The sequence below is a fragment of the Epinephelus lanceolatus genome, chromosome 14, assembly GCF_041903045.1.
Source record: "Epinephelus lanceolatus isolate andai-2023 chromosome 14, ASM4190304v1, whole genome shotgun sequence".
Taxonomy (NCBI): domain Eukaryota; kingdom Metazoa; phylum Chordata; class Actinopteri; order Perciformes; family Serranidae; genus Epinephelus; species Epinephelus lanceolatus.
In genome coordinates, this window is record NC_135747.1 from 23,640,533 (window position 1) to 23,657,557 (window position 17,025).

Consider the following 17,025-nt stretch of genomic DNA (forward strand, 5'->3'; position numbering starts at 1 on the left):
AGCGCAGCGTTTTTACAGCACTTAAGAGGTGGAGCTTTTAAAGTCAGCATTGTTTCATTCAGTCATGCATTCACTCTCTGAGCACCTCTTGAAGCACATGTGTTTTTCAACACTCAGCTGTGACATGCCAAAACTAAATTTGATCTTTCTCCAGCAAATTCAATTTTAGATTTTTGTGACTTATCTTGGACTCATCTCTCACATGCACACTGTTTACTGCATTTCTATCGATGTGATTAGATTTATGTGACACTTGAATGAGAGCCTTGATGTCACATGGACCAGCGTGGCAGCATCACAATAACGTGATGGACAGCTGTGGTAACTTCCCAAAAAACAAGAACAATAAACAAGCACAGATTCTATTCAGGCCCACAGTGTAAAAATAGAAATGCAGTCCAAGAGTGTGTAACAGGATGAGAGTTTTCAAAACAGCCAATAATAGCGATGTATTGAATTATAAATTGAAGACTATGTGGTAACCTACAGAGAATCATCAGCACCAAACAGATATGACTAGAATCCGAATCAAGTAGGTTTTCTCAAACAACGAATTTGCTATGTTATTTTTGGCATATTTGACAAGACACTTAAATATAGGGTAGAAAAATTACAATAAACATAAAAAAATTTTTTTAAAAGATTTGTGCTCAATGTCGGGCCGTCAGTGACCAGCCCTGTTGACACTAGTCAGCTTTTTTTCAGCTGATTCAGCATGTTGAATCAGCGCCAGAGATGGTGGAACTTGTTGGTGAATGAAATCACTCTGATTGGCAGTTTAGCTCTGAGCACGAGAAGAGAAATGAGGAAACAAATGGCTAAAGTCAAGATGGTATCAGAATAAAACAGTCTTATATTGGAAAATTTATATATTTTTTAGCTGTTGAGCTCTTTAGCAGATAAGGTTATGTGTTATTTTAACATCTGGTTGTGTTGTTAACATGCTATCTGGCTAACTAGGGTCTTGAATCCGTCCTTTTGGTCTTCTGGTTTCCCTTTTTAACAATGAATACAGACTGCTACCGCTGGCTGGTATCGAGAGTTATTTCCTCTCATGCAGGTGCAGAACGTACAGTACGTGTTAGTTGGCTGTAGTCTTTGTGATGTGTTCAAGTGCAACATTTGTTTGAGACACAGGCAACAGTCGGCCTATGGTGCCACCAGTTCTTCAATGTTTGTTTGGTGTGTCTGGGCCTTTAGGTTAATCAGAAACATGTCTCCAGATAAATGATAACATTGTTCCATAACGGCTGGATGTGTAAATAACTGTTTACAGACAAGAAAGAACATAAAAGCTAAAAAAAAAAAAAGATAATGTGTGTACACCTTGTTTTTCGCTGCCCCCAAGTGGCCAAAAAATGTAGTATTGCAGGTGTAACGTAAGTACTATTCTCAAGTTGAAAACTGAAGCTGACATAAAATTTCCATCATAAGAAAATGCAGCAAATCCTTGTCATTGTTTTCCCAGATGACAAATGTAACTCATATTGTGATTCATAGGTATATTTTGATTAAATTAAGGGCAGCTAAAAAGAAAAGTAGTACTTATTACTGTAGTCTCTGTTGTCACCACTTTTCCTTCTTTGCTCAAACATTTCTAATGTTATCAAACCTTTACTAGCAACATTATTAACCTTGATTTTATTGCTGAATGTGTCGGGCCTCGTTTTAAAACAAACTGTCAATTCGTAAAGATAGCAGCTGACCCTTTTCTTTATATTTGTATTACATTTCTTTCCCCAACTTTTCCCTTTTGAACATTGTTCGCCCAGTGGTTAGGTAGTTTAAAAGGCTAACACATGTTATGCAACATGAAGGTAACAATAGAAAAATCTTAACAGCAAAGAACGTTTGCAAAAATTACCAGGAACTTAAACCAGGCAGAAATGACACAGAACATTGTGAACAAAGTTGTACAGATCGAGATACAGATGAGTTTCATGCCTGGATGTATAGCCAGAAGCTTGATGTTGCACTTCCAGCTATGTTCCACTTTCCATGAATTGTGTGGATTCTGTGGTATCAGCAGTGCAAGAGGCACATCTAAGAATAGCAGTTTTCCCCTGCAGATACAGTTGTGACTGAGCAGCTCTGACTGATTATACTGTTTGTCCTGTAGAGGAACTGTACAAGCTTAAAGCTCCTCTGAGGAATAACCACTGAGAGCACCCTACAAACCCTCTGCTGGACTGTCACATCTCCTCATTGATTTCCTTTTTGCTACCCATGTACAGTAACAACAAGAGTGACAAGAGTCTAACAGCATCTTTATTTAAGGAGAACAATAAATTAGAACAAAATTTTCAGTCAAGTTTTGTTAAGAAAGGAAATTTTCTCCCAAAGGTAAAGCCTAAATTATGTACAATGTCAGGACAATAATTGAAAATGAGAAAGTCACTGAAAGGAAATTATATTAATTCAGTGACTGATAAAGTTATGGGTATTTTTCTGGTTCATAACAGTAACAGAAATAAATGGCATATTTGTGCAATTGGAGAAGCACAGAATAGATTTAAAAGGGCAATACAATACAAGACGATGATCTGACAATTAGAGATAACTGATGTGAAGCAGGGCTGGGCAATAAATTAGTTTTAATTTGATATTGTGATATGATTGGATATTGCCATATATATTTCACGATATTGTAAGTGTCATTTTCTTACTTTAAATGCTGCATTACAGTAAAATAATGTAATTTCTTGAACTCACTCAGCCTGGTCTAAAAGAAATACATTAAACAGACACAAGGTCACATTATGTAGTGGTGGAAATCAGACTGACAACATGAAAAACAATGCTAATGCAAAGTCAATGAAAATCTTTTGTCACGGTAGACACACATAAACAGTATAAACCTTGAGAAACTCTTCGTATGACAGGTGAAAGAGGCGTTGGGATGGGTCAAACAAATATTAACTTTCAACTTGGACAGCGCTTTTCATGCTGATGTTAAAACAAAAATCAACGTAGTTATGTGACATGTTAGACTTCACATAACCACACAATGTACTTTATAAAGGTACTTTACATAACTATACAAAGTACATAAGTTTATGTCACTTACATTTCATGCGTAGTTATTTTAAAAGAAGCCACAATCTTTTCCTAAACCTAACCAAGTCATTTTTTATTATCCAAACCAAATGTCGCTCTTCCTCTAAACCCAACCAAACTATGATCGTTTCACAACAAAACTGTGACCGTTCGTAATAGACTTTGCATTGACATTGTTTTTGTCTTCATCCATTCATTCATTTTCTGTAACTGCTTATTCTGTTGGGGGCCACTAGGGGCTGGAGCCCGTCCCAGCTGACACTGGGCGAGAGGCGGTATACACCCTGGACAGGTTGTCAGACTATCACAGGACTGACACATAGAGACAGACAACCATTCACACTCACATTCACACCTACGGCCAATTCAGAGTCACCAGTTAACCTGCATGTCTTTGGACTGTGGGAGGAAGCTGGAGTACCTGGAGAAAACTCCCCAAACTGACAAGGGGAGAAGGAACCCCCAGGAACCTTCTTGTGCTAACCACTGCTCCACCGTGTCGCCTGTTTTCATGTTTCAATTTTAACACTTGCCATTTCGCATATTTTGTGAGACTGTGTCGACTTACCAGACTGTTCTAGCTGTTCTGTTATTTGCCTTTACCTACTTCCTCATGATATCCACATTACTGATGATTATATATAAAAATATTATTGTGCAAATATTTTGTGAAAGCACCAATAGTCAACCCTACAATATCTGAGCAATATCAATATCAAGATATCAAAAATACCCTGATGTACGATTTCCCCCACATCACCCAACCCTACTCTGAAGTTTCGAACAGCTGATCGTCAGAAGAATCTGATAGTTTTGCATTAAAACATAAGGAATGAGGACACTCTTGTTTTAAGGCACAACTCTGGGAATCTGGAATCTGCACAAAGCACATAAAGCATAGTTTAAGGATCATAAAGTCAACTGTCAACTATTTCTTTATTTTAAAGTCATATTTAATCTGATTATATAAACAATATTTTGTGGTTCTGTACCAACTTACTTTTAAATTCATTTTCAAGTGGACTTCACACATGAACAAACAGATGCAGCTTGTTGTGTACATTTTTGCTATAGGAAATCTTACTTGGTGGCATGAATTACTCAATACTGTATGCTCTGTTTTTTTGCTCTGTTTTTTTCCAACACTTGGACCTGCAGGTGCTCCGTACTGAACGTTTCATCTGGGGTCAGTTAGAGAATAGGGCTCTTTTCTGAGTGATCTCTGTTTGTCACTTAATGATTATACTCTTTATTTTTGTTTCAGGAATGCCGGACAAAGAGAACATAAGCAACAACTCGTTTGTCTCAGTCTCCAAGCATCAGAATAAGGTAGTTTGCCTGGCACACATGAATTGATTAAATTAATTATTATTAGTTTAAAAGACGTATAGAGACTGAGAGGATGTTGGCTCATTGGGCGTGTTCCTGTCTCACAGGGAGTTATTGTACGTAAACATTTTGGCACTTAAACCTTTAGGCTATAACTCATTCTGTGCTGCTGTTTCGCCTGACGTAACAACATTCTCTCCCGCTACTCGCCTCTCCAACAGAGGATGGAAAGGAGTGTACCATGTGAAGTTTGTTTAAAGTTGGTCTATATATAAACAACGTGACTGGAGTTTTTGTCTCCACTCGTAACACTTCCTGTCCCACCTTTCTCCTGTTGTCGTTTCCTGACCGCTGGGCAGATAACGTGGCACTACGGCAGATTAATGCCGCCCTGTGCTTTGCTCCTACACACTGTGTAGTCACAACATGGAGTCAAGATTGCTCTGTTATGTAAAAGCTTGTTTTTATGTAACAAACAGCTTTAGTTTACCTTAACACATATAAATAATAAGTATGAAAGCCCAGCCTCTTTGCGTACTGAGTGGACTAATTTTCTTGTAAATAAATGATGAACTTTTAAGCCCCCACATAAACGCACGAGTCACGCCGCTCTCTGAAGCATGCTGAATGCACTTTAAATGTCACAGCCCCCCCAGCCCACCCAGTGGCCCCAGTGGGGAAAAAAATAACAAACAGAAACACATTTGCATACAGTCATTCATAATATCTGTGTCCCATTTGAGCAATTGAACACATCAGTCAAGAGACTGGTAACAGACTGTTACTTTAACCGAGAAACAATACAGAAAGCCACAAGTTCAATTAAAGTTGACCGCTAATGTCAGCTGTGAGTTACACAGACATCCTGCGGCCCACAGTGAGAGAAAACCACTTGACTCGTCTGACATGTTGTTGTTCCCCTGATGTCTTTTATTGCCAATTACTGGACTGTTGTGTTCCACATCAACAAACCTTTCATTTCACCAAATTTTTGTGATGTTGAATTTTGTGTCATCAGAAGAGCCTCAGTGTCATTGTCGTCCGTGATGTGTTTTATTTCAACTCCTCTTACATTTGGTTTCATTTTATTTTGCAGAAGTCATTCATTGAAAGTCCAGCCAAATCCCACCTTAAATGCATTTCTCAGGTAGTAAACACGAACAACTTTGTGTACGAAGGGACCATTCATTACCTGTTTATGGAGCAGGCTCTCAGTAGGATTCTACTGTGCTGAGGTTTAACTTGAATCTGCTGGGCAGGTCCCCTCTGAGAAGATACTACGGGCGGGGAAGATTCTCCGTAATGCCATCCTCTCCAGGGCACCTCACATGATCAGGGACAGGAAGTACCATCTGAAGACGTACAGGTTAGTTGGCACCTTAATTTGTTTTCAGATTTCTGGATGATTACATCATTCAATTCAATTTAAAATACAGTATTTGTTTCTCAAGAGGCAATGTGAGGCAAACAAAACACAATTCATTTACACACAATCTAAAAATACAAATATGGAAATAATATGACTGAAAATCCCAAATCAGATATTTTATTACACATCTTATTATTTTTTCATGTTACGTAAAATAACCAGCTATAAGATTATGGTGGAGAAACAGTGAAAAATAGGGGAATACACACATATTTTGCCCAATAATTCAGGGTTCTGAAAAACTTTTGAAGACAAACTTGACAAAATTATATAACTGGGTGTCCCTTCAGATCAATTTTTATTTTTGTAATGTTCTAAGAGACGTATATCACACATCAGAGGTATATGCTGCGGATTATGGATGCACGATATTGTCTTTTCTGCCATTATCCGATATGCCGATATATAACAACTTATTTGGCCAATAACCGACACTGATATCGATATATCCACTTTTTTCCCCACCTAATTTTAGTGATCAAGTCTCTTCTGTAGTGGAATTAACATCATATCATGCATGCATACTCTTATCGTTATGGCCCAACAGCAGATGAAGACATGAATTAAAATGCTTTTCAGTGTATGTAATATTCAGTCACTGCAAAATAAGAAATGAATGAATGAATGGCTGTGCAGGAGCTAAGCCTATTACTTGCAGCTACATGCATGTTTCCCCCGGCCTGACCTGGCTGATGTGCTTCACACGGTTGGTGCCACAGCTTCCTTGGCTGTGTCGAACTCAGACAATAAGCTGCAGGTTACAGCTGCCGAGCAATCATAGTATTTATTCACACCACCAAACACAGGTTGAATAAGTGACCATTTCTTTATCTTTCATCTGAACTGAATACACAGCTTTCGGCACATTGCATATTGTCCCGCGCCACAGCAGTCAAATCCTTTTGTCCTTCTGTTGTGAAACACCTGATGGCAACAATGTTGTTCCTACCTTTAGACACTAATGCTCAAAATACCCACACAGCGCCGCTCAGTGTACAATATGGTAAATACAGTTCATGTCTGCTGAATAAAATAACATTCGGCTCTTACAGGCCGGTTCTAATAGCTCATTTTAAAGCCAGTATCGGCCGATATGATATGATATGAGCATTCCTATTACGGATACTCTCTTGATTGCCAAGAAAACTACTTGGACCACACGCATCTTCAGATTTGGCCTTCATTTTGATCTTAGCTAGACACCTGCACAGTTGCAACACCTGAGAAAATGCTTGAAACAGCTTCTATGTTAGTTCCTGGGTCACCAGGACCACATTTTGCTATGATGACACACACAAAGAAACACACATGATCACAAGTTGAAAACAATATCAGCTGCCGTGACATTGGCATGGCTGGTAATGATAACTGTGGACTGGAAGGATGCAAAGCCACTGACTGTAACTCAGTGGCTGCCAAGTTTGCAGCCGAAAATGGACACTTTTATACAAAGGTGGACCTGTGTTAAATTGTACTGAGGTGTTTCATCAAGTTAGATGGGTCGGTGTATCAAAACTGGGATAATATAATGGAGTTCTGCTCTGCTGCAGATGCCCCCTTCTGTTAATGTCTATTTTTTTTAATCTGTTTATTTTATTAAATTTAATTTAATAGTTGTACTTAATAATTTATAATAATAATAACAATAATAATAATAATTTGATTTATTTTATTTTATTTTATTTTAGGGAATATTCTGCTCTGTTAAAAACATACAATAAAATAAAATGAAATTACATAAAATAAAATAAGATATAAAAATGAAAACAGTGTAAAGATTAAAGAAAGAGAAAAAATACGAATGATAATAAACACAATAAAATGTAACATCTTGGTATTTATTTATGTTATTTAAACCCCTGCTTCTTTTATGACAATACCCTGTTTAGAAACGACAGAAACAAGAACAGGCAAATTCAATTAATAAAAACAGATGAAACATATTATAAATCCACTCAGCCTCGTATGAGATCTAATGTAGACCTTTCCTGTGTATTCCAGGCAGTGCTGCGTGGGGACAGAGTTGGTTGACTGGCAAATGCAACAGAGCTCATGCGTCCACTCTCGTATTCAGGCTGTGGGCATGTGGCAGGTGCTGCTGGAAGAAGGTGTTCTCAACCATGGTGAGACTCTGTGTGATGTCTGCGTCTGCACCACATGTACACGCCAAGCACGTGTTAAACGAATTCAAGCCCTGCTGTCTGTGCCCATGTTGTTGTGACACAGTGGACCAGGAGCTGAGCTTCCAGGACAAGTACCTTTTCTACCGCTTCCTAGACGACGAGCAGGAGGACACTCCTTTCCCCGGCGAGGAGGAGAGGAGGGAGAGCCAAGAGGAGCTGCAGGACACCTTGCTCCTGCTCTCTCAGATTGGACCTGACGCCCACATGAGGATGATTCTGAGGAAACAGTAAAGCGATCACCTCCTCTAAAGCAGTATTAAATCAAGTGAATCAGTGTGATGGTGTTGTGATTTTGTTGACATATTTCCTGTTTTCCAGTCCGTCTGAAAGAACAGCAGATGATTTGGAGATCATTTATGAAGAGCTGCTCCACATAAAGGCGCTGTCTCACCTGTCCACCACTGTGAGTGCAGGTTCTCTATCTTATGTGGCCATTTGAACCCTGTCGTCACTGTGCAGATGCTTCTATCTCTTGTGGCAGTAAAAACCACGCTCAGCACCCCACACTCTTGCCACCCTTAAAGGTCCTGTGTGCAGGATTTAGGGGCATCTATTGGCAGAATTTCCATCAGTGTATAATCACCTGAAACTAAGAAGTGTTGTGGTTTTTTACCGTAAGTTTGCAAGCTAAATGCTACACAATAGATCTTTAAGAGCAGAGTGCAGAAAAGCACATGCAAAAACCTGATCATCACATATTTATACATGTTTTAATACATGTTCTACAAGTGAAATCATCAGTGTGCTTTGCTGCGGGGATTAAGTCAAAATGAAAAACCAAGTTATGTGAGAGCTGCTGCAAACCGCATCCCTGTTTTTTATGGATTTTAACTCATATTCAGTTTTAGGAAAAATCTGTTTGACATCGGCAGGGTATTGACTGGCAGGAGAGTAAAACTTTGCATGATTGTACTTTATCCCCTGTTGCACTGGTAAGTAAAATGATTTGTGTTTATATCGATCCTCCTGAGTTATACATCCATCTCCGCCCTGCAGGTAAAGAGAGAACTGGCAGGAGTGCTGATCTTTGAGTCTCATGCAAAGGCAGGAACCGTGTGTAAGTAATGCACAAAAAAAAATAAGTGATGTGACCTTATTGAACAATTAAATGTGTAAATGCATTACAGAGTCAGAATTAATCCTTTGTGTGTTTTCTCTGCCAGTGTTCAGTCAGGGGGAGGAGGGCACATCATGGTACATTATTTTGAAGGGCTCAGTCAATGTTGTCATCTATGGAAAAGTAGGTATTGCTCCAGATTATATCATTATGATGACTTGCTCTGGATGCTCTGATCAGTGGATCGATTTATTGGTCAATAACTGATCATTATATGTGTGTGTGGCAGGGCGTTGTGTGCACTCTTCATGAGGGAGACGACTTTGGAAAGCTTGCTCTTGTCAATGATGCCCCCCGTGCCGCCTCTATCATTTTGCGAGAGGACAACTGCCACTTCCTGAGAGTCGACAAAGAGGACTTCAACAGGATTTTGAGGGTGAGTTTAACATCTGTTGAACACCCTCTGATGCTTTTACAGTAACATTAAAAAGAAGCTATACCGCCCTCTGTTGGCAAAAACCCAGCAATGCATCTCAGAAACTTATTCAGTGTGTCCTTTGAGATGATACTCCGGCCCTCTGCACACATTAGCTTAGTCATCTAAACATGAAATATGTTGGTAATGACTTGTACTTCAAATTAGTAATGGAAGGCAGATTTGGGGTTAATTAGCTGTGGATGCAAACTTGTGTGGAAAAAAGTCCATCTGGGAGTTCATGAATTTCCTGTTGAGGCTCAAAATAGAGCAGCAGAGACCTGACAGTGTGAACTTGGATGTGAAAGAATGTGATGCTCTGCAAGGTCACTGATGTAAGGACATTAGGAACATAGCAACAATGATCATGAAAAAAATCCATTTTAAATTGCTTGAATAGATTGATTGATTTTCTTTATTTTTGTCATGCTCACAAAGTATCCAACCCACATGGACTAACAAGACACCAAATGTACATTACAGTGATATGTGCATAATTACAGGATATTTTACTGCTCAGTCTAAACATATATATTTATGATTATTATTATTAGTGTTCCATAGTAAGAGCACATTTCAATAATTCATAAAGCAACAACTGTAAACAGAAACAGAAAAAATACATTTATTAATTTATGTGTTTATACAATATCCCACTCCCCAACCGCCCACACCTAACCTGAGGGAAACAGACATGTACGGAGGACACTATAAATGACACCTCATTTATGCAAGCATGGATGAAGAACATACAACAAGTATTAACATGTCCACATGCACCTACATACACACATACACACTCACACTTCCACTCACAGGAAGCAATATTATAATACATATCTTAATAGTAATTACAGTTACAACTCTTCTAAATAAATCTTGCCTGTTGGCGCCGTCCAATGGAGACCACCCAATTCTAGAACATGGTGGTCCTGAACTTCTTAATATGGCTTAATGTGGGAGTGTTTTCCCATAAGCTAAGACACATAACACTTCCCAAGCTGCACAACCAACAACAAAGCCAGTAAACCAACTGAAAAAATACATTAACACAATCCACAAACTTCTTTTTTTTTCAAATGAAACTTTTAACCATTAACCAATAAACCCCTTGTAATGGCTAAGTCCTATACTGTAGCCACTACTGGCTGCTAATGCTAACTCGGCTATGTTAACTGTTTTGACGTGCACTCAAAGAAAGCGATGCGAGTCCTCCTTTAGAACTTAAAATAATCCGGTAATTTATTTTCCACAAAAGTTTCGGAAAATCCATACAGCAGGCAGTAACGTCACATCCAACAACACAAAAATAATAACGCGGATTACTTCACAAAGTACAGTGAGCGCAATTGAAAACTATTTGCTTCCCCCAAATTAGCATGGCAAACCCATAGACTGTATAAAAATACCAAACCCTGTACATTTGTTTGAACCCGGTTAAATGGCCTGAGTTGACCCCAGATCAGCAGCAGCTGCCTCAACACCACATACAGCCCCCTAGTGGTACGGAGGAACCATTTCAATGGGTAAATGATAAATGATAACTTAAATATGGCTCATACACCCCTTAACATACAGTTTTAGCATTTTTTCCCCTGAAGCTGCTTTAACGTTGCCAAAACCATCTTATTTCACACTGTCTGACATCATCACATTCCTATTATTTATAGGCTCTTCACTGACAGTATTTTATGTTTACACTGACTGAAATATTTTAACCCAGGAATCCTATTTTTTGCATTATTTTTTGGCTATTTGTCTTTACTGGATAGTTTAAGCATGAAAAGGGGGGGGGGGGGATGACATACAGCAAGGGGCTGCAGGCTGTTGTGGCAAGGATATTGTCTTTTGTAGTTGCTCTACCTACTAAGCCACCAGGTGCCCCAGGACTTCTAAATTTTAGGGTTGCACTTTTGCACCAAATAGAAATATTCCAGTTGCATTATTTTATACACACTTCACCAAAATTCAGGCTGACAAATTTGTTATCTTTGGAAACTTGAACAATGTTTGGCTGCACAGAGTGACTTTGTAAAGCACTGACCTCCCCAGTGTGCCACTTCCTGTTCAAGAGGTTAACCAGTCTGCTACCTCATGAGAGGTGTAATGTTGTGTGTCTGCAACAATAACACTGAGAAATAATACAGCGCCTTGTAAAAATGATAAGAAGTTATTATGTTTTTAATCTCTTTTTAAATAAATTCTCATTGCATAAGAAGTGAGCATCACCACCTGTAAGACTCACAAATAATATTTGGCATCACCTCATTGTCATGAACTTTGTTTAAGCCTCCCACTGGCTGCTGTTAGCGTGGTTGTGTGCTGACTGTACACTGAACAAGCCGACTAATCTGCTCTGCTCAGTGACCAGAGCCCAATGTCATCATGCCACTGTCTCTACAGCAGGGAGAGAGGAGTCAAACCTCTCTGCAATTTTTAGATGATTGTGTGATGGTGTAAACAGTGTGCTCAGTTTATGAAGTGCTATTCTCGGTCAGTTGTGGAAGAGACAGCTCATATTAACTAAAACAGAAATAGGCTCAGATAGAACTACACACAACCTCCCAGAGTTGTAAACATCATTACAGCTGTTTCTTAGTCAGCGTGCACATCATGTTGCTCAGACTGTGTATTAAAATGCATCACTCGTGTGTGTGTGTGTGTTTGTCTGAAGGATGTGGAGGCCAACACGGTGCGTCTGAAGGAGCACGGTCAGGATGTCCTAGTGTTAGAGAAGAGCCTCGGCAGCAGTCGCACCTCCAACCATGGAGCTTCGTCTTCCAATTACAAGTAAATGTACACATAATCCACTGCACCTCACGTCACACAGGAAAGCTTTAAGTACAGTGTGTGTGCCCATGTGTGTGTGTCTGTAGTGCATCTTATGTAGAAATTATGATCCATTGAAAAACTAATTTATAATTAGCAGGTGCGTCTTATAATGGTGTCACTTTGAGTTCCCCTATTTAGCATCCATTTTCTGACCGCTTATCCGCTTGGGGGTTGCGGGGGGGCTGGAGCCTATCCCAGCTGACATTGGGTGAGAGGCAGGGTACACCCTGGACAGGTCACCAGACTATCACAGGGCTGACACATAGAGACAGACAACCATTCACACTCACATTCACACCTACAGACAATTTAGAGTCACCAGTTAACCTGCATGTCTTTGGACTGTGGGAGGAAGCTAGAGTACCTGGAGAAAACCCACACTGACACAGGGAGAACATGCAGGCTTTAGGCCCCCCCGTGACCCCCAACAGGATAAGCGGTTAGGGAAAAATAATGAATGAGTTTTGGTCTTTTCTTTGGATCTATTGACAATAATGAAAAATATAGAGCATCACCAGTCTTATCCTTAAAAGCATTGAAAGTATCTGGTGAATACTGGACTCAGTCAGTGTGACCAGCAGATGGAAATGCTCCCCGACTGTGCGGGCACGATCCTGTGCACTGCAGCCAGCGAGACTTATCTTAGTAGAGGCATCTGTCACTGTGCCACGGTCGCTGTAATATTGAGAGACACATTAATGGTAATGATGGCCTCAGCTCCTAGGGGAAAAGAAGGCCTGGCAAGTCACAATTACTTGCTCGGGGTCGCCCTCTAATCAACTCAGCTCCTCACACATGAGAGTGTAAAGACTGCGGGGAAGACACAACATGTCTCGTGCAGCTCCCTCTTGTGATGCTGTTATCAAGTAATGAAAACAACCGAGGCTGGATTGTGTTGATTCCCCTTCACTGAGAAGATGCCCCTACATTTTTATTTTGGCTTCTCTGACAGCTCTTAGCCCAGACTCCCCTTAATCTTCAGCCGGGCCAAGAACCCTGTGATTGTAAATAGGATTGTTATCAAATGAAGCAATCACAGACACACGTTGGAGTAAGACAAATCAGTCGAGGGCCAAAGAGGTGTCACGGAGCATTAAGAGCCAGTGTTTCTTGATTAGTGAAGGGTGTGTTTTATCCCGTGTTGCTTCAGATACAAGGTAATGTCGGGGACCCCGGAGAAGATTTTGGAGCACCTCCTCGAAATGATGCGATTGGATTCTCAATTCACAGAGTCAGGTACTGCTCAGCATGCCACATTTAGCGTGTCACATTAGTGCCATCTAATACAATCTATCAGTATGATGATCATTTACTGTGAAGGGTTTTCTTCTGTGCAGTATTCTCTCTGGCTCCGAGTTTCTCTCCCCTGTCCTCTGCCCGCTGCTCTGCACTGACCTGTTTGTTCTCATCTATAATTAGCCACACGTCACAGAGCTGATCTAATTACTCTCGCTTGTGTGGATACATATGGTTTTCATTTTCCTGCAGAGGTGAAAGAGACAGCGCCACGCAGGATCAAGGCCTTGTGGCTCTGGATGCTCTTTGATCTGCTCTTACGCAGGTGTTTGACATAACTATCTTTTTTTAATTACAGACTCAGCCTTAGATGACTTTGTGCTCATGCACTGTGTCTTCATCCCGAACAGTCAGCTATGTCCGGTATTGATGGCACAATATCCTTTCAGCACGATGTTACGTAATGTGGTTAAATGTGAAACTGAGCTGGAAAAAAAAACCCTCTTCCTACTCTGCTCTGCTGAGATTGTTTTGATCTTTAACTGCTGTGCACCTACCATGCCCAGGCCTCGCAGGGCTCTGAGCAGGAGAAGCTGGACTACACATTTAACAACAAGCGCAGGGTGATCCGCCTGGTGATGCAGTGGGCTGCTGTACATGGAGATCACCTGCAGGAGGAGGACGTCTCTGTGGCCTTCATAGAGGTCAGTCTATTAGGGTTTTCTTGATACCAAAAGATTTAAATATCAATACAATACTAGAAAAAAAAACGTGATACCAAATACCTCCTCTGATACAACGCCAAAAAGAAAAATAAGGCTTCTCTTTTTTTCTTATTAACAACTTGCACACAGTGCTGCCACAGAAAATGTCACTGAACACACACATGGTGGGTTTGTTACTAAAGAGATCGTCATAACAGCAGCAAGATGAGAATGCGGTTGATTGTCTTCCCCGTTGTTTCATCTGTGCAGCCTAAATGGACACCTGCCAACCAATCAGATTAAAGAATTATCAGTGATAAAAACTGATTTATTTCAGGATTGGTTTGGGGATTCAGAATATGAATAACTCTTATTAAATGTTACATCATGATATAATGTTTGCAGAGTTATGTTGATTGTTATTGCAGTTTATACTTAACTACTAAATATAAATATAAATAACTAAATATGTTATTTTTTTTGTTTACTAAATGCTTATTTATATTTAGAGCTTGTTTTGCTTTGCAGGAGTTTCTCATGGCGGTATCTCATGATGCCAAAGCGATTCCAGCCCTCAGGGATCAACTAACAGAACTGGAGAGAAGTGTAAAGCGAAAGTAAGTGAATGAATAAAGGAATCTTAATCCTAAAGTTGATCATCTGTATTTATCATTTTGTAACCACCATGGATTTAAATAGCCTGGTAAGACCGTCCTGGTGACCTTAGCTCAGAATTCTGTATCAGTCTGGCCCCGGGGTCACCCCAAACACGTTCAGTGGGTGGGAGTAGTCACCTTGACAGACAAGGACCTTCAGCCAATCAGTGCAACAAAACACCAGGAAATATCTTCATGACCAGAGGAGCCAGCTGATAAATCAAGGTTTTGCCAAATCCAATCGGAAGAACGGCGAAAACTTCGTTTACTCCGAGAAACTTAGCGAGTGTATACTCTTGCATGTTCTTGTTTAACTGTTGTTATTGACTCGAGTTCTTCAATTACTTTACTTATTGCTGTGTTTACTCTACTAGGGAGCAGGTGCCGCCATTACTGTTCTGCAAGCTGCGGCCTGCATTTTACATCCTCAACTACAACACAGTCCTTGGTTGGCTGCTAATGTTGTCAACTATGATGCCATTCCTTGATTGGCCACAATTGGTTTTTAATTTCTGGAAATTGTTTAGGGTGGCATCAGGGCCAGAGTGATACAGAGAGCGAAACCATAGACTGTATATAAAAATGGATGACGCGTCTCCACTAACCCCCACCATACAAAAGGGAAGCTAAAATATCCTGGATACGGCTGGTGCCATCTTGCTCAGGGGACGTCATTTGGAGCCAGAGTGTGTTCAGTAGCGATCTCCACCCATACACCCGTCCGACCAGTCCCGAGCAACGCCACTGAGTGCGAGCCCACCGATTGGCTCACACAATTGACAGTTATGTTGTTGATGAAGTTTCTCAGTCATCCAGGTCATGATAATCTTAAATGATATATTGTAGGCACCTGGACTTGCTTGAGTTTCTTGAAGCTGTTTCGCCTCTTATCCAAGAGGCTACCTTAGTTCTGACTTTTGGCCTCTTGGATGAGAGGCGAAACAGCTTCAAGAAACTCAAGCACTCAGCACTTAAGAATGTCGATCAGGTTTTAAAACCCTGGTTATATAGCATTAAATAACTGCTTAAATTCAAACTTATAAGAAAAACAACTACTTAAACAAACAGCAGCGTGATAAAAACTACCTTAAATGACAGAAACCATCTTTGGCAAATATTTATTTTATGTGTACTTTGAGTTTTTAGTTTGGCCCATGTCCCATCCACTAACATGGAGAAGGTGGGCTTTATGACCGTTTCTGCAACCAGCCACCAGGGGGTGAACAAGACATTTCGGCTTCACGTTTGGGGAACTGTCATGTCGTCCATCTTTATTTACAGTCTATGAGCTAAACAGGGTGTTGAGCTCACGTCATTTGGATGATCTCACCAGGCTAGAATTTCAAAGCAACAGGCAGGATGCTTTATTGTTGCTTATTTTTTTCATGTTGTAGCTCTGAAGATGCCAGAGTCTCACAGAAAAAGGTAAGATACTGAATCTTTCCCTTTCAGGTACAAATGTATGTGCAGATTAAAATGTGTTGTGAAAAACTGTCATGATGCCTGAATCTGTTAAACTTTGCTACAGCACAAAGTCCTGCTGCGGCAGTTCAGTATGGGAGACGACAAGCTTCAGAAACGTCAGCCCATCAAGGGTAGCGATGAAAGTGAGTAACAGATATGTATCATACAAGGTTTGTCCCAGACTGTGGATCATAATTGTTGCTGCCAATGTTATATCTGTTACTTGAAACTTCTATTTAGTGTGTTTACCTCATTAGTTCGTTATTAGGCAAACATCCACGCCTGTTTGGTTTGAGTTTGGTTGCTGCCTGCTTCTGTTAACTATTTAAAACTACAGAAGACAGAGTAGTTGTGCGCACATCCAATCCTGCTTTACGTCAGGTGCTGGATAATAGGGGTCCATGCAGAAAGAAGAAGAAAATCCGCACACTGAATTAGAGCTCCCAGTAAGTTTTTAATGACTAAAAAAGCAATGTTTCGACCCAAATGGTCTTCCTCAGGCAACTTCAAAAGTAAATTTACTGGGAGCTCTAATTCAGTGTGACTATTTAAAACTACACACCCAGCTCTGTTGGCAGAAAGGATTTCCTTAGTTAATGTCGA

The 17,025-nt window shown here is 40.2% G+C and overlaps 1 protein-coding gene across 4 annotated transcripts in view; it reads left to right on the top strand.

Moving 5' to 3' along the window:
* The window catches only part of rapgef4a (Rap guanine nucleotide exchange factor 4a), a 61,595-nt gene that overhangs the window by 37,694 nt on the left and 6,876 nt on the right, over positions 1 to 17,025 (top strand). For 3 of the 4 annotated variants that reach the window (XM_033618103.2, XM_033618106.2, XM_033618105.2), the window contains 16 exons: positions 4,322 to 4,386; positions 5,483 to 5,533; positions 5,646 to 5,752; positions 7,817 to 7,938; positions 8,042 to 8,225; positions 8,317 to 8,401; positions 8,995 to 9,055; positions 9,162 to 9,238; positions 9,345 to 9,491; positions 12,205 to 12,320; positions 13,513 to 13,598; positions 13,957 to 14,035; positions 14,152 to 14,302; positions 14,831 to 14,919; positions 16,353 to 16,383; positions 16,487 to 16,565. In XM_033618103.2, coding sequence (XP_033473994.1) covers positions 4,322 to 4,386; positions 5,483 to 5,533; positions 5,646 to 5,752; positions 7,817 to 7,938; positions 8,042 to 8,225; positions 8,317 to 8,401; positions 8,995 to 9,055; positions 9,162 to 9,238; positions 9,345 to 9,491; positions 12,205 to 12,320; positions 13,513 to 13,598; positions 13,957 to 14,035; positions 14,152 to 14,302; positions 14,831 to 14,919; positions 16,353 to 16,383; positions 16,487 to 16,565 — 1,530 coding nt within the window. The remainder of the gene's footprint in view (positions 1 to 4,321; positions 4,387 to 5,482; positions 5,534 to 5,645; positions 5,753 to 7,816; positions 7,939 to 8,041; positions 8,226 to 8,316; positions 8,402 to 8,994; positions 9,056 to 9,161; positions 9,239 to 9,344; positions 9,492 to 12,204; positions 12,321 to 13,512; positions 13,599 to 13,956; positions 14,036 to 14,151; positions 14,303 to 14,830; positions 14,920 to 16,352; positions 16,384 to 16,486; positions 16,566 to 17,025) is intronic. The other variant, XM_033618104.2, reaches the window with a different exon arrangement.